Consider the following 17,693-nt stretch of genomic DNA (forward strand, 5'->3'; position numbering starts at 1 on the left):
CTGTAAACTGACAGAGCCCCGCTGCAGCTTTATGCTGCTGTATTATTCCCTTGGTGCAGCACAACGACAGGTTTTTTGGGTTTTTTTTTGCATTTCCATCTTGCACTGATTGGAGGAACTGAAATCCTTCCACCTTTCCTCCTCCTCTCCCGATGTGATTTTCCTGGATTATTTTTAATCTGAATCAGGCACCCGGTGCAGCTCCCTGTGGGACTGTGTGAACAGCTGAATGGGCGCAGTGGGAGGGCTGGGAACAAGGGGACGGGCAGGGGGAGCAGAGCTACTGAAGCCAGCCCTTCTGCTGAGGCAGGCATCAATTTACGCCTTTAGATGAGAAGCTTTTTATATATTCTTGACGTTTAAGAGTTACCCTCTTGCTTGGGAGTGTGCTACGCCGCAAAATTATTGAGACTGTTGAGTCTGCAGTGTACGTAAGGTGTGCTTGAATGGCATGTTCACAACTGGAGGTGAGTCAGGCACGTCTCAGTGTGTTAGATGTGGCCAGCATGTGTAAGTGAGACTATGGCCCTTCGGTGCCTGGTGCGGGAACCAGAGTTCTGCCTGCTGACGGAGCTCCACCAGCTCTTTGGTGCTGCTGTCCAATCCCACCTGGTGCCAGAGTGGCTGTCTGCTGCGTGTGCATCTCTTGTATCAGTGTAACCATCCCCAAAGTTTTCAAGAGTGGTAGCATGACGTCACCATCCTGTTATTGTAGGGTGTCAGTAATGCATCCCTGGGGACCAGGTTTGGCCTGTCCCCATGCTCTTACAGCCTGGCATCCAGGCTCGTGGCATCCACACTCCAGCTCATGGTTTGTGGCACTCATAGTGCTGCTTGGAGCTGCTGCCAGGTGACTGATTTGGTCCTCCTGATACCATCGTGATGTCAGTAATAACTTTCTGTCTTTTCCTGGTAGAGAGCAGAGGTGCAGAGCCATGAAGAAAACTTGCACAGAAGCATGTTGTTGAGCCCAGACCTGAAGCATGTAATCCAGATAAACTAACGAAGGCACACGTGTAAACCCCTCTCCTGTTCCTTTATTATCAGTGTGTAGATATTATGGATGGCAGGAGGGGTTAATGGAAGCACCACTCCACTGCTCTGTATTCCTTATGAGGGGCGAGCTGTCTTTTTTGGGTTTGGGGTTTTTTTTGCTTTACTAACAGTAAGCTGAAGTTTGAAGGTAACTTGATCTGAGAGTGGGTTTGGTGGTTCAGAGGTATTAAATAACCAGTGAATATAATAAAAATCAGAGTCAGTTCTTGCAGCTTTCTAACTGGTTCATACGGTCAGCAATCCTAGCAAATACAAGGCACTTTCTCACTGATCACGTTGCAGAAATGTGAGGTCTTGTGTTTTCCAGCCTTCCTTGCTCTGCCTAATACAGACTGAACTATGAGATAGGTGCATGCAGTGGCAGTGCTGTGGCCAGACCTGCAGCATGCTTTCCTCTGTGCAGCTCTGCTGGTTGCAAGACTGCAGTCACTGGGCAGAGTGGGGTGGGAGCAGGCTGCTGGCTGCTGCTGAGCTAGCACGCCTTGCTGCTCCCTGCCCCAGCTGGGACAGTGCAGGACATCACCTCCATTTGCTTCTGCTCATCTTCTGACAAGAAGTGATCTGTTACATCGGTGTTGCTTCAGCACCGGGATCTTTTATTGCATTGTGAAGTTGGTGTTCCTTACATCCCCCAGCAGGAAGCTGAGCCAGCCTTCTAGTGGTGTTGCCTGAGCTTCTGCTGGAAGTCAGGTAACTGGAACAGCTGAGAAAGGTGTTCCTGTGAGATAAAGCAGCTCCGGGTCTCCCATGTGTCGGAGATGGCTGCTGCAGTGCTCACATGCAAAGAAGCCCTGCTTCAAAGCGTGTTTTCAAGTCCCATTTGATTCCTGCTCTTAACTTGTGAAACCAAATTTGGTCTGTTGGACTGTGTTGTTAACAAGAACTAATGAGCTTCCACTGTAACTGTTTAATGCGTAAGAAAGTGCTTCAGTAGGAAAAGGCATTGAGGAGACTTTCACATGAAAAACACCGCAAACTTATTTCTAGAGGTTCAAAAGGAATCAAATCCTTGTTCTTAGATGAAAAATGCAATTTACTCCCAGCTGCAGATAGCGAGTTGCTTATGTTGTCCTGTAGGATACGCAGTGTGGCAGTTTGCAGGATCCTCACAACCAGTGCTGGATGTTCAGCGTGACAAAATAAGCTCTGAATATTTCTGGCAGCCTTTTTCTTTCCACACGTTTCACCAAACAGACAATAAGGCTGAAGATGAGAAGCTTCGGTGGATGCCACAGCTCTTCATTTGTGCCACGTTTGTCTTTCAAGGGAAGATTCTTAATGGATCCCGCTTGATTTAGTGCCCCGAGGTACATTGAAGCCACTTGTATCTCAACAAAGAATTCAGCATGTAAAGAGAAGAGCCTAATCACTTCTGATTTACTTGCTTTGCCTCACAAAAGCAGCTGCATACCTCCAAGGAAAGTGCTGTATTTATGTAGGAACTCTGGAGCAGATGAGACCTGGCCTGACTCAACAGATGGGGTTTGTCTTTAGCAAGGAGGGGTGTTCCTGAGGTAGTTGTGACTCGTCATTGCTGTACAAGGTTAACTTCAATAAGGAGAAGTTAGCTGGCAGCTTTCAGGTGCAAGCAAGACAAAATGTAGGCTTCTCCTGCCTCTGGCGCTCTTGTTTGAAGAAACATCTGCCAGGCTGTGGTAGCATTTTGTACTGGATCCGTGCTGTGTGTGACCTGGCACAGGAACCCTGCTCCTGCAGCTATGTACTGTCATGCTGTGGCAGTGCTAAAGACCAGCCCACATAAAGGTCTGCTGGCACAACTGGAGTTACGTAGGCTCACAACTTTGCTAACGGAGAAAATGTTTGTCTAGCTACGTGCTTGGGAACTGAAGTGCTGGAAGAGGTAATACAGAACAGGCTTTGTGTCCAGGGGACTTCAAATCATGCTTACATATCTGATGTAAAGCAAGGAAGTGGTTTGCCAGGAGTGTGCAGCGTGCTTCCCTCCTGCAGGGCGCTGGCTGGTTGCACCTAGCGGGTTGGTGCTGGGTGGAGGTGTGCCTCAGGTACAGCTGGGGTATTGGGATGGGTGTTGTCGTGCTGCCACGAAACACTGATTTCTAAGAGCAGAATTGCTTCTTTACCCTCAGGGAGGTACTCTAGAAGTTGTATTTCATGTCCCGTGCTCTCACAGGCTCGCTTTTAAGTCCTGTTTGCACACAGTCTCCCTCCCTTGCCCTGGTGCCAGCCCCTCAAGCTGCAGTTACCTGGATGCGCTGCAGTTCTTATCGAGGTGCCCCATGAGGTCCCACTGACACCCCAGCCTCTTCTCACTGCTGCAGCAGGTGGCTGTCCTGTCGTTTTTCCACAGATCTGCCTTGTGTTGAAAACAGCAAGCAGTTCTGTGCAGGACTAATAGTGTTGAGTTTCTGTACAGTGTGTATTTAATCTGAAGTGGTTCTTCCCCTTCTTCTACTCTCATCCCTTTGTCATTTTGCTCTTCAGCTGGGAAAGACATGGTAGGAGCCCTGTGCTTTGCCCACAGCCATGACCCCGAGTCTCTGGATTGCTGCTGCTAGCAGAATACTTGCTGCTTCCTTGGGCAGAGACAGCAAACTTTGAGGAATATACTTGCCTACAGCAAATCAATTGGAAGCTGATCGAGGCCAGGACCTGCGGTGACAGCAGAGGTGTTGGGGGGCACAGAAGGAAGCAGGTGCTTTGATAACTCCCACTCATGCTGTGGAGCCTCTGGGGAGTTGCTTAAAACCTAGTATTAATTGCCTCTGCACTGGGAGCCATTTAGTGCCTCTGAGTGTCTGTCTCACCTTGCTCACTTATCTTGTAGCGTTTAGTATCTCCGTTTTTAAGATAGGCATCCATGATCAGAACTTAATTATCTTTGAGACTTCTGTTCCTCTGCAAAATGTTTGAGATTTAACACATGGGAGGGAAGAACTAATGCATGGCTAATGGGGCTGCATAAACCTCATTTCACTGAGGATGGGACAAAAAAAGGAGAAAAGATATGATGGGAATTTTCTCCCCCCTCCTTCTTTGACATGACAGAGAACAAAGAACAGAAGACCTTTGGGAGGTTCCAAATCCCTTTGGAGTTAAAGCAGCTGTCTGTTTGTCCAAGCAAGTTGTGTGTCCTTAACTTAGATACATTCTGCTCCAGCAGGGTAGGGAACACTTCTCACCATGAGCCAGGAGCTCAGAAGGGGACACTTCACTTTTGTCCATAACCATTACAGGTCCTTCCGAGTGACTGGTTTGGTTGGTTGATATTCAGTATCTGTGAGTGAGGAAGGCTGCTATTGGCTTTTTCCATCAGGCTGTGCATGATGTATGGGGCTGTTGCATGGACCTTGCCACAGGTTATGCTTTGGGAGTAGTGACTCTGGATCTTTGGCAGCAGGTAAGTAAGACTGAGGTGTGGCTTTCATCTCCAGTAAGTGAGTTAGTTTGGCTGCCCCTGCAGCCAAATTCTGCGTGTTTTGAAGGAAATTTAACACAAAATGCCTTGTTTACCACATGGGAGTGTACATCATCCTTGCTTCTTGAGCACTCTATAGTTTGGGAGATAAAAGCCTGCTCCTGATACTCGTGGCTTTGATCACCTTCTCCAAGGCACCCACCACCAGAAATGAGAGCTGAAGCACAAGAAGGAGATGAGTTAGTAAACCTGGGGCAGATGAACCGCCTTGGCTCTGTGTTAATGCATAGGCACAGCCTTTTTGTTTGCACTGCTTCTTAGCTTCTGCCCATCTTTGTACAGGTGCATGTTTTGTGAGGCCTTGGCAACATGTACTTCAGCATTGGTGAATTAGCCACGTTTTCTTCTCACTGCTGGAGGCTGGAGCGGCATCGTGCTCTGTTCTATTGCTGGCAACAGAGGAGAAGTTAGTGTGAAACTGAGAACGTGGACTTCTGCCATGCCTTGTGAATACGTGAGGCTCAGCTTCCTTGAGTACAAAGCAATCTTGAGCTGCTTCTGCATGTGTGTGTAGAGGGATGCGTGCTCGGAATTTGATTGTGGTGGTGTAGAGCCTTGATTTTACAGAACGAAGCCCAGCTGCCCTTCCCTTGCTCGTATCCTGCCTCGTGTCCTGGGCAGCTTCAGCCTTCTTTTAAGTCGTGGTTTTTCTTGGAGAAGGGGAAGCTGAGCCGAGCATACGACATATCCTTGTATGCACACATCTTCAAAGTCATTTTTAGGTGTTTTGCAGTATATTATCAGAGCAGATAGGATCAGGAGGGGCTGCACGCTTGTTCACACCAGCACGCTTGGCACAGGGGTGATAAGCTGGCGTGTTTAGTGCTGAGGATGTTGTCTTCCCAGTGAATCCCTACAGGCTCAGGACTGCACAGACACCCTTGTCACATCACCTGCACGCCCTCCAGGAGGGGAGAAGCAGCTTGCCGTGGTGAGGGCTGCTCAGGTGGGAGAAACAAGCATTTAGTTAATTGGAAAACTGCATTGTTGATGAAGGTTTTCTATAGGAGTAACTTGTAATTTGCTGTAAGTCAGCTGGTTCCTGCACGCTGCTGGGTGCGTTGGGTCTCCTAATCCTTTCCACAGCACAAACAGGTCTTTCAGCTTTGTGCTTCCTGTAATGACAGCACTGTGCTGTAAGGCTTTCACTTTTGAAACTGTATCTGTTCTGTAACCAAACGTTTCCTCGGGTGATGGCTCAGCAAGAGGAGGCTGAGGCAGCAGCCAGAAGCAGAGTGGCCCTGCTGCTGCGGGGCTGCTGCCAGCAGCTTGGCTTCCCCAGCCTCTGCCACACAAACGGGCACCTCAACGGGTTGTGCTACCCAAAATGCAAAGTGATTGACAGCTTCAGGCCCAGCCTGCCAAATACATTGGAGAACTGGAGCTTACCTAAAGAAACTGGCCTGAAATTGACTGCGGCCTCCCTGGTTCTCCTGCAGGGAATGCTTGGCAAGGCCTGTCCTCACAAAGCACACGGAGCCTCCAAGGCTAACGCGAGCTGGGAAGGATAAAAATACTTTTGGGCATTTTTGCAACTTGATCACCTAAAAGCCTGTAAGGTTATTAGGTAGCTCAGACACAGCTAATCTTATAAATGTATGACCTCTAGACAGCGTGTGTTCTTTTGCAGTACCCCCTCATTTTCTTCTCCTTGGACCCGTGCAGACTTAGCAGCAGACACGAAGAGGGCACGAGGCAAATGACTTTGTAGCCATGTCTTACAAGCAGGTGTGAGCATAAAGTCTGTTACATTTATTGCTAATTCAGAATGATTGTTCTGCTGGCTTTGCGGAATATTTCCAGCTTCTGTGGTCTCTAGGTCGTATCCTAGCTTGGCAGTCCAGTATCTGTGTAATAACGTTGCCTTTCAGTACGTTGCGTATGATCCCATCTTGAGAAAAACGATAGTCTTTTGGAGTAGTTTTAGGGATGTAAGTGTTGAGTTGATGCTAGCTGTGAGGGTCCTTCCTTACTGCTTACTTGTGCTGCTGCCCTGCTCCTCAGTCATTGCTTCAGCCCAGTACGGAGCATTCCATGCCACAAAAGAGTGATGCTGCTAATGGCAGTCACATGTTGCTTTGCTCTTTATCAGCCACTGTTACCGACTTTTCTGTTCCTAGACTTTCCTTTTTTTTTTTTTTCCCAATGTACTCTTTCTTTCCTGTTCTGTGGTAGGGCTCGAAATGCAAGCCTCTTCCTGCTATGTAGAGGCTTGTTAATTCTGTCTCTGTCCCCATCCTCTCTCTGTGCTGGCTGGCCTATGTGCCCCTGGAGGCAGCGGAACGCTGCCATTGCTTTGCATTTTAGAAAGATAGAAGCTAACAGCTTAAGCAGTTGTCTCCCTTTGCAAAAGGCCGGCGTGGCCAAGCACCCACTTAGCAGTGGCACGTCTTGCTGATACGTTCCTTTTAGCGGATTACCTGAGTCAAGCCCGGGGGCTGTGGGTGTTTTGTGCCAAATGCTGAGACATCTGAGGGGAAATGGTCTGAAATTTGCTGGTGTTATCTTTGAAGGAATCTTCTTAGATGTGGATGCATGGGAGAGCTGCAGCAGGCAGGGCTGCAAGGGTGGCTGCTGCGGGGAGCTGAGCTGAGCTGAGCCCGCGCCTCGCTTCCTTGGCCCAGGCTGGTGGCTGCTTCTGCAGCCCCGCACCATTCAGGGCCCTTGAGCTTCTCTGTCTGTAAAAAGGAGTGTTCAGGCTTGGAGCTTGGCAATACCGAGCTGTTCACTTGGTGCATATGGTTTTTATTTTTTATTTCTTGAAAGCACTGCCTTGCTAATTCAAATGTTTCTCCTGCTTGGAACTCTAAGCATTACTGACCCGTGTGGCTTACTGTACCGAGTTCTGTCGAGGTTATTCTGGGGTAATATAGGTGTAAAGAACAGAAAGGAGAGGAAGAGCTGAGAGAGAATGGAGCAGTTGTATGAATTGAGCAGGGCAGTACAGCTGAGCTGGGGTGGAGGAGGAGGGGTAGCAGTGATGGTGAGAAAGAGGGGGAAGTGAGTAAAAAATCAGTGTGATCCAAGTGAAGTGGTCTGATAGGAGGAAGAAAGAAGTTGGTCGTTATAAAGGCAGGCAGTAGAGCTCCATTTCTTTGGAAAAGCAGTTTCTGACTTTCAGCTTGCACCAGTGCATGGATTTTGTATTTCTGTGCTCAAAATCAGGGACTTAGTGGGAACCTTTTGCTTGTGTCAAGAAATGAGCTTGATGTGGTGTCTTTAACAGCTCAATCCGTGGGGGTTTCGTTTATTTTTTAGCAGCTCATATTTTAAAGAATCTTTCTTCTTTTTGTCAGATTACGTCTACTTTGAAAATTCATCGAGTAACCCGTATTTGATACGAAGAATAGAAGAACTCAATAAGGTAAACGACCTCTGTCATTGAATCTGTGATGTTAATTGAACTGATGATTGTTTGATTTGTTTAAAGTCAAAATAAATCTCTGGTAATTAGTAACTTAAAAATACTTCTGTTGTGATCATTCTCTGGGATGCTTTCAGATGCTGAGATTGTTCTCCCTTGATGGGAAAGGACAGAGCATCAGCTGTAGGTCGTTCTCAAGGTGATTGTACCCACCCGTGGGTTCCAGCCCTTCTTCCCCTGTGTGCCATGATAATGTGCTACATAATAAGTAACAGCTTGGACAGAGAATGGAGTGCTTCCTCATTTGATATTTCTTGAAGGGAACTCACTCAACAAGAAGCCATTATCTGCTTCCTTTGTCTTCTTTATTCATCCTTTGGGCCAAGGTGTTGTTTTATTTGCCTGATTCCATTGGATCTAGAAAGCAGGTGTGATAGGTTGTGTGTGAGAAGCCCTCTAGAAGTCTTTGATGCTGAAATTTTACTTATCTATCTGAGGTGGAAGTTCTGTGCTGAAGGCACTAAGTGTGACCAAAACGTGCCTTTTTGAGGCTTAATACCAGTGTGTGTTTTACAGGAATGTAATGTTGCTGTTTTGGTGGTGAAATTGAATTAATTGACCAAAAATAAGGCATTTTCTTCATCAGTGATGGGAAAACACGCCTTCCTAAAACAGTTATTTGGAAGAGAAAATGCATCAACATGACAAAGAAACTGAAGTTTGAAGCATCCTTCTTTTCATTGTAGATTGTTTTCCATTAAGGAAGTAATAGGAACTTCCTTAACACGTTCCCCATGGATCCATAGCAGTGTGCTACCAGTACGGGCTGTATTCCCTATTTCTGGATGCAGATTTGTTCCCACTTTGTAGGAAAGTGTGCAGGGGTTTCTTGTGCCCCCTCATATCCTTTTGTCTCTTTTCTTTTCCTCTCTCTTTTTACCTCTCTCACCCCAGATTTGACAAAAAACGTGTGGTACTTTCAGCCTGGATCTCTCATCTTGGTGCAACTCTTTCCTGAGTTGTGGTTTCTCTGACCTGCTCTTTGGCTTGGGTGTTCCAGGTTGAAATGAATACTACTTGAGTTGTTGTTTTCACTGAGTGTCAACAAAACCTGGGTGACTCACTGAAATGGCTGATTCTACCTTGTTAACACACAGCTACAAGATGACTCCTGCATTTGCATTTCATCACAATTTAAAAGTTCTGGTTTATTTATCAGAAATTCTATGTGCTCTGCACCAAAAACTGGTAGGATGTGAGTGGAAATATGCATATATGTATATATATATTCTCTGTCATCTTTTTTTCTTGTTTGTATGTCTTTTATAATAAGAGAGCAACCTTTTCCTCTATTTGCATGTTAGCAGCAAGCGTGTATTTCAGTTCTGCTTTTTGTTTCCTTGTGGACAGATTACAGGTCCACTGTCTTTTTTTTTTTTTTTTGGAGGCTTCCAGCAGGGAATTCATATCTCAGTCTTCTAGTTTCTTATCTGTGTGCCATCATTCTGGTTTTCAAGGACTCCTCGGTAGCAGGATACAACTCTTTTACGTTGCATTTTCATTATTGGTTTATTTTAGAAACAATAGGTTGGCTGGGTCTGGTACAAATCAGTAGGTGTGCTTCCTTTAGAGTTTGCCTACAGCTGGTTCCACAGTTCAGCAGCTATCATCTTACGAGAAAATCATCACCTATCTTGTTTTTAGAGTTTAAAAGAAAAAATCCCAAATCATTCCAACATTTGTACTTCTTTGTATACTGTTACTGGTGTACAGTCTGTTGCAGGATGCAGCTTCCTTTGTTCTCCTTTTGGAAAGATAGTGGTGGTCATTCTTTATCTCAGCAGCCCTGACAGGGAAAGGAAACGTAGGGAAGTCATTTTGTGAGAGCAGTAACGACTGGGTTCTTTTTTGCTTTTCTGCTGTCCTGCTGAGTTTGGACAACAGCCTAAACCTCAATTCTGTTGTAGTGTTTCACAGTGAATCTTGTTAGGATTTTAAAAATACTTTCTCATTCTGCTAAATGCAGGCATTGCACCTGAAAAGCAGCCATGTGGTGTGCTGTAACTGCAGGTAAGTGATTTGTCACCCCTTGAAAAACCTCTGTTTGCTTAAAATGGCAATCCTGCAGAAATGGTTAGGAGTGAAGGGTCGTCCCCACTTCCCTACTCTAGAATGTATCACTCTGGAGAGAGTGTTTCAGATAGGCTGCCCAGCTGAACGGTGCTGAACGGTGATCCTATGCAGCCCTTGTGGCAAAATTCCTGACAGTTTCTGAAGTGTTCTAGTTCAGTGCACGCAGTTCAGGTTTTGAATTGTGTTCATTTTTTTTTCTTTTTCAGACCGCCAATGGAAACGTGGAAGCAAAGGTGGTGTGTTTCTACAGAAGAAGAGACATTTCAAGTACACTTATTGTATTGGCAGATAAACATGCAAGTAAGCTTGTTTGTGTTCATGTTGCTTGTGTGCAAAATTTCCAAACTTGGGTAGAATTTTGTTGCAGTTATAAATATTGTTATTTTAAAATGTAATCCCTCTGTATTCTCCTTTAGCAAATTGCATTGCTGGTTTGGCTGACTTTTTTTTTTCCCTGCCATACTTCCTTAAAACCTTGATTAGGTACCGCTTGGTTGTCATGGTGGGGGAACATAAGTTCCTGAGTAAAATCAGTTGGTACTGAATAAAGGCATCTTGTTGGCTTCCTGAAAGTGGATTTCCTAACTTCTGAAATGCGAGAGAAAATATTCTTTCTTGTATTACTTCTCCAGGCGCTGTTTGTAAAGCAAAACAACAATAACAAAAACCCACTTTGCTTTAAAGAGTAAGTCAAATAGCCTGATCATTGGATATCAACTTTTGAAATGTGGCCAACTTGAAACTTGGCTAGCAGTTGTTGTCTTTGAATTTCAATGTTAGTCATATATATATATTTGAGTTGACATAGATTTCCTCTGAACGTGCTGAGTAAATAGATTTTAAAGCACTGGATTTTAGGACATTCTATCTCTATTTTGGATAGCTCAGCTCCTTTTGTTAGGAAAAGAACAATGTCTAGGCTTGAGATTTGAACATTTAAAACTTTTTTTTTTTTTTAAGTACTATCTATAATTTCTGCTTTTTTGAAAATAAATAAGGAATGTCATGATACTTAATACAGTTCAGAGGATTGTTCCTGCTACCCTAGCTTGGCCCCTTTTCTTGTATGCATTGATTCTATTATTTTACAGAGCATTGTGTTAATTTCTGCTGCCATGTACTCTCTCAAGATGGGACATGTGAGACAGCTGAGCAGAGATGGAAGTTTCTTTCTAAACAAAAACTTAGTGTCACAACTCTTCTATTATGGAAGCAGTTTGAGAATACTGACATGTGCATACAAAAATAGTTGTGTGTATAGTTCATATGTTTGCCCATGTAAACCTGTAAGGGCTGCAAGGACATTCAGTTCAAAAACAAATCAACAACAACAAAAGAAGTAACAGAAGTGCTGTAGACGTGTGCATTCTGAACTTGGGAAGGGAAGAGCATGGTGCATTCCTCAGCTTTCAAAAGGAGTATTCATCCCATCTGTAGGAAAGAAACAGTGCAATGTATCACATGATGTGTGATATGGCACATTATTTAGAGTCCTTGCAACCTGTTTGCTTCCTCTGTAGTTGCCAGTGAGGGTTAGATTTACATTCATTACACCTTCCTCTGCCAGCTCAGCATCCCTCCCATCTCATCCTTGCTAGTTAATGGAAGCAGCATTAATTAAAATGGTGCCAAAGCAAACATGCTGAAAGCGTGGGGAGGATGTAAGCAGGCACAGTTAATAAATTGATTGTGATTGTAAATAATGGAGTATGTGAGATGTGTTGCTCAGATTGCTAAGATTTAGCAAGAAGTATGGGCAGCCTTATCAGTCCTTCCATTTCCAGGCTCTCCCGTGGGCACAGAGATGAGGAAAAATGACCAGTCTGATCTGAGCATGTCATAATCATGATTTGGCTGCTGAGTATCTTTGTCTTTGAATGTGCTTTTTAATAGATGTATGAGTAGACTGTGGTGTGTATATAGTATGGATCTGACTGGGTTGCGTGGGGATTCGTTGTGTCTGGTATTTAGTTGTGGCAATGAATTTAGTGTCTGCAGGTGCTCCCAGCACTGTATGCTGTTGGGGAATAGTGCATCAAAACTAGCCTCCTTTTGATAAATGCAAATATTTTCTGTTGTATATTCAAGTCCACATAAATCCCTCTGTTGCACTAGTATAACTGTGCATTGGGGAAAGTCGTGTGGCACTGAGTTGAGATTTAGCTGTGCTGCAGAGCTGTGGCAGCAGGCAAAGCTTTTCTGCTATCTCTTCAGTGCAGCTCTATTCATTTTATCCAAGAACACTGAAACTTAATAGGAGCTTCACCATGAACAACATGACTATTGATTCCTTGGTCTGCGTCTCACTTGACTAGATTTAGTACAGGAAGCAGGTAGGAATGATTCAAAGACATGCATGTCTGAGGCTGAAAATCAAAAACCTTCCTTTCAACTCTCATAAATGCTCTTTCAGCCTGCAAAGACTGATTTCTTGTTGAGATAGAAAATGAAGGGTTTTTTTTTAACGTAAACAAACAATTCATTGTTCATTTCCATATCTGTTTGAAAGACAAAAAGAATATTCTATACAGTAATTCCAGCAATAGAGTTTCTGAGGCTCCATCTTACTGTAAACTTCTTTAGTAGCTACAGTTTTTCCTTTTGGTGCAGGATAAGATTTCTGCTCAATGACTTCCATTTACACAGATGTGCTGTTGTCTGGACTCTGTTCTTCAGGAGGGAGAAGAGAGTAAAATGATGCTTTTTGGACAGCACTTCTTTACTCTGATGTAATAAAATGCAATGCTGTGGATGTTAAGATTCTAGTAGAGATACTCAAGGCTGTCACTGACTTTGAGTTCGTTTCCATAAAGTCTCCTGTTGCCTCATTTTGATGCATTTGCCGTAGATGTACGTATCTGCATCGCTGATCTTTTAACTGCCTTTGTTCAGCTGATTAATGGAGCTTTCTGACTGCAGACATTCCTGGATTCGCAGTCTTAGGTGAAGATGCCTTCATTTTAGGCCTGCTCTTGAGATCAGTGCAGCGAGAGAACCAAATAATGGGAAAATTTATGTATATTTTGTAGTGCTGTTTCTCTCAATGCAGGAAGGAAGGAGGTGGGATTGTGAAAGGAATGTTGTAAAGTTAGATTTTTAATAGAAAATGATGCTCTTACGCTTTAACTGTACAATCCATCAGGTATTTGGAAATCTGAGTATGCAGTATTTTCTCATAGTTCTTTATAAAGAAGAGAAATGAGTAGGAAGCAGCTTGTTCTGTAGTTTGTGGTTGTAAATGAGTACCTGATGTATGCAACCAGATCCCGGGATTTGATCTGTGATCTTACTATTTTTATCACACGATATCAAACTTGTCTAGGCTGTCCCATAAATCTCTCAGCCTTATAATGGCTTCCATACATTGCTGGCACTTTCTATTCATAAGCCTCTTTAATCACCTCGCAAATTATTCTCGGGAATTTCTCTGCCTGATTGTGAAATGAACCTGCTTCACCAGTAGGAGTCTATTTAATGTTCTTGCCCAAAGACTTTGTAGTGCTTTAAGGTAGAATATTGCATGCAGGCAAAATTACAGGCAGGACCTGATAGAAGGGAACCACGCTCTGTGTTTTATTGTTTATTCCTCAAGCCACGATTGGATGCTGTGACTATATTTTCTCCCTATAGTTTCTTCTGTAATTAAGTAATTATTTCTAACAGCAGGAACGGGACCTCCTGTCCTCCCTCCTAACCAACCACCCTGGCTGGCTCCAGTTACGTGCTCTCCATCTTGCAGCAACAGTTCTTTCACTTCATTCAAAATATTTGCCCTGATTGTGAAACCACAATGTTAGTAGTCGGAGTTTAGCTGGTGCAAACCGAATGGCACGGGCAGAGCTTGGCAGCTTTCTGGTCAGCTTTCATCAGCTGGTGTTTGGGTGCTGGGCACGCATGGCAGCGTGCTTTACAAAGTGCTGAGTCTTCTAAAAATAAACATCTTTCAGTGATGAGGTGTCATTACTCAATCAGTCCGTGAGCTGCGTGAGAGCCGTGTGCCCAAACGGTTTGGGGTCCACTGAGTATTTTTAGATAACACCAGCCAGTGTAAATGCAGTTTGATGACAGCTTTACTGATGAGTTCTTGGCCATTTTATACCCTCTACCCCCATTTTCTCCCTGATCTACGCATGTAGTTTTAAAACGAGCCAAGTTCATTAATCTGTGCGTGGACGTTTTGGGGCCTGCTGTTGAGAGGAGGAAACTGTGATTTCCTCTTCCAACACTGGTGTGGTGAGGAAGGAAAGTGTCAAATACAGGGCCTGTTTGCTCTGTCCCTTCCCGCAGTGTTGACCATGGTTGCAGCAGATGATCACAACAAGTTTTGGGAGGGGTCATGAGATGTTTGGTACTGTGGTCAACCTCTCCTGAACTGTCAAGGTGTAAGGAGTTCCACTTGATGAAAATTCCACCACGTTTTGATAGCTATGAGTCAATATTTGGGTTTTGGTAGAGAGAAAATAAATGGGGTACCAAGGCTTAGTATGGTCCATTAGAAGTGGTCCTGGGAAAAGGAATCTGTTGTCACAGCATTGGTTTCCTCCAACACAGAAGGATGTTCTGCAGAGTTGTAGAACATCTTTCAGAGCTGTTAAAGCTTCCTTTCTGCTGAAGGAACTGTAACAGGTCAGTGCCCCCAACTTGATTGAGTTTCTCAATGTTTTGATCCCTTTTTCTTCCTTTTTATTTTTACATTTCAAATGCAGAGATACCATGCTAACTAATTAGAACCATAGAAATCGTCAAGGCTGGAAAGACCTCTAAGGTCATCCAGTCCAACCATCCACCTATCACCAGTATTTCCTGCTAACCCAAGTCCCTCAGTACAACATCTAGATGTTTCTTGAACACCTCCAGCCCCAGCCTCCATTCTTCTGTTACTGCAAACTTGCCCATCTTCCAAGCTGGACATCCTAATGAGCGCTTATTTCTGTGTCATTTGCCTTTGTGCTTTTCTGAGTTCTGCCACGTAGCAACTTGCATAAAGCCCAGAATGCAGAGCGAGAGCTTTGTGTTGTGTGTCTGCTGTCAGATCTGTATCAAATTGCTATTCTTTCTAACATCTAGCAAATATTGATGTTTAATTTTGCATCTCATATATCTGGTCGTTTTAAATTACAATTTCTGCCTCTTGGGCTTCTCCCGCCAACTCAGTTTGCTCTTTCTAATTATTTTCCCCAATATATGTTAGCTTTCACATGAGTCTTGCTGTTTGTGTCCAATCTGCCTGTCTCTTGCTTCCACTGTGTCACTGTCAAGCTTTTCTTAATGTGCTATTAATGATTCTGTAGTCAGATATCAAATAATGCTTAATCTAACGCAGTCCTTGCAGCATTCCACTGGCTACTTTTGCATAGCTGAAATATTACTGCTTATATTCAGGCTAAATGTTTAGTTTTAAATCCGCAGGAGTGCATCTATCAAGCAGAGAGATTAATTTTGAAGCAAAGCTTTACGAGATCATTGAAATCCCAATATACTGCACCTACTGTGTTCTCATCACTTACTCCACAGTACTGCCGTAAATGTGGGCAAGTGCTTCTGAAAGGAGTTTATTATTGTTATTACTATTTCTTTCGAAGATTATTGTCCTTGTCTTTCAGGGGCTGCCATTCTGGAGCCTGAAGTCTGCTTTGCTGAGAGCGTGAGCTGTGGGAGGTTGAGGTGCAGATGTGTTGCACTTGTCCTGAAGCTTTAGGCTGCGTTAGTCCCGTTTTGGTTTATATCCCAACTTAAACCTTTGCAATACGTGAGGTGTTGAGGTGGCATAAGTTACTGTTTTATCAAAGCTACTTTTTGCATGACTCCAGTCCTGCTTTCTTGGTGCATTTCTTTCCTTCAGAACACATTTGTCAAAATGCATTGTGCCTTCTCCTTTGAAAGGCTGTGCATAGCAGAGCTGGCGTAAGAAGAAAACTTGTACGTCCCACCTTCCTTGTTTTATTACAAGCACAAGGCATATAAATAAAACAGGAGTTGGAAGACAAGCCTTGCAGAAGGGGTGTACCTCCAGAGATGAGCTTGTTTTTGCTGGGTGGTTTTGTTTTCTTCATAGATAAGACTAGCACATAGTCCTCAATATATGTTTAATGTAATTTTTGAAGGCTCTCAGCTACTAAATATGCTGAAGATATTAAGTGTATTAAAGTATTAAGCTGCTCCTTAGTGTTTTTCCTGCATTACTCTGTGCATACTCTGATTCTCCAAAACCTCTCCTAAGTGCAGGAGGCATTAATGCCTTTTCCATCAGTTTTTGAGCAAGCAAGCTGGTAACTTGCTGACTTGTTTGTGGATTGCTGCTGGTGTATTTATAGTGTAGGGCAGCAGCCACAGTATTAATTTTCAACTAAAACAGAATCCACTTCAGTAAATCAATTGCAGAACCATGAAACTGGGGCACAAATGTAGATTGTGTGTTCCAGTGTGTAGAAAAATACTAAACTGTAACATGTGCTGCTGTATGCAGAACAGCTCATGCAGTTGTAATAGCTGCTGCATGTGGCAATGGGGTTTAATTACGCTGCTTTTTCCCTTCCTTGCTGGAGCAGCTTACCTGAGAGGCTTATAAACCACAGGTCTCTGTTCCAGGATGGTAAAACAGTGACAAATCATGAGGAATCTGAAAGGTGTATCGTTGCTTTTTGTCACCCCTTTGGCAGAATGGTGGGCTATTTAAATGCAACTTTAATGTTTTGTAAAATGGCACTCTCTCTCCTTTCTGTTTGCTTTCTTTTGGGCTGGCAATGAGGATTAGAGGTAACTAATCTTCAGAGTGTATGAATCACAACTGCTCCCGTATTATGAATTTCTGACTAGAAATGTTTCTTGGCAACAAGTGTTGAGTTAAGCTGCAGGCGTAGATCTGCTCTTTGAGAGCACAGCAGCAGGACAGTCGGAGCTCTGCTGTTGGGGTAGGAGACATTACAGCCTGTCCTGCTCGAGTCTGGGAAACTTTGCTGTGCTTTTGGACAACGCAGTCACTGCCTTCATTTCATAGGGAAGGAGGAGGTCTGGGGTTTTCTTTCCTGTCCTTCATCATGGAGCTTTGGGTTTTCTATAGCTTTGTCACGTGTGATTGACAGGATGCTTGCTAATGAACACAAAGCATGACAATAATTTGCTTCTAACAAGGACAGTGCCTAGAGATGTTTTGGATCGGTTGCGTGTCTGTATGGGTGTGATTTCATGTAGTTACTTTGGCATTCATTTAAAGCTGGTTGGATGGAGATAGCGTGGCTGCAAGCTGGCGGTGGTGGATCCTGACTCCAGGCTGACACAGGCAGCAGTGTGTGAGCTGCAGCAGGGGAGGGCTGCTCACAAGGCTGGCCTTGGGCACTTGGTTACATTCCAGTTCATCTTGTGACTGTGATCTATTGCCTGTGGTTATGGTGAAGAGAGTGAAATCCGCTCAACAGCTAAACTGGTCTTTTCAGTAGGCATTTCTTTCAGAAGCTGTTGAAGGCAGGACGGAGCAGTGTGCAACTGTAATAGGAGTAGGGTGCATGATAGCTGACACCTAGATTGAAGATTTTGCTTTCCCTGCCTCGTTCATCATGTGTCAGCTCCTTCCCAATGCAGCCATTGCTGTGGCAGATGGTCCCTTGTTCTTCTGCTGCAGATTGGTGACCACAGCCTGGTGGGCCACCACAAGTGTTGGCCTGGGGTGCTTTCATTCTAGTGGTG

The 17,693-nt window shown here is 44.2% G+C and overlaps 1 protein-coding gene across 4 annotated transcripts in view; it reads left to right on the forward strand.

Moving 5' to 3' along the window:
* The window catches only part of MTA1 (metastasis associated 1), a 71,524-nt gene that overhangs the window by 2,647 nt on the left and 51,184 nt on the right, over positions 1-17,693 (forward strand). For all 4 annotated transcript variants that reach the window (XM_031595742.2, XM_031595739.2, XM_031595741.2 and 1 more), the window contains exons 2-3: positions 7,810-7,877; positions 10,217-10,310. In XM_031595742.2, the coding sequence (XP_031451602.1) occupies positions 7,810-7,877; positions 10,217-10,310 (162 nt within the window). The remainder of the gene's footprint in view (positions 1-7,809; positions 7,878-10,216; positions 10,311-17,693) is intronic.

This window comes from Phasianus colchicus, chromosome 9, assembly GCF_987193195.1.
Source record: "Phasianus colchicus chromosome 9, bPhaCol1.hap1.1, whole genome shotgun sequence".
NCBI classification, from domain to species: domain Eukaryota; kingdom Metazoa; phylum Chordata; class Aves; order Galliformes; family Phasianidae; genus Phasianus; species Phasianus colchicus.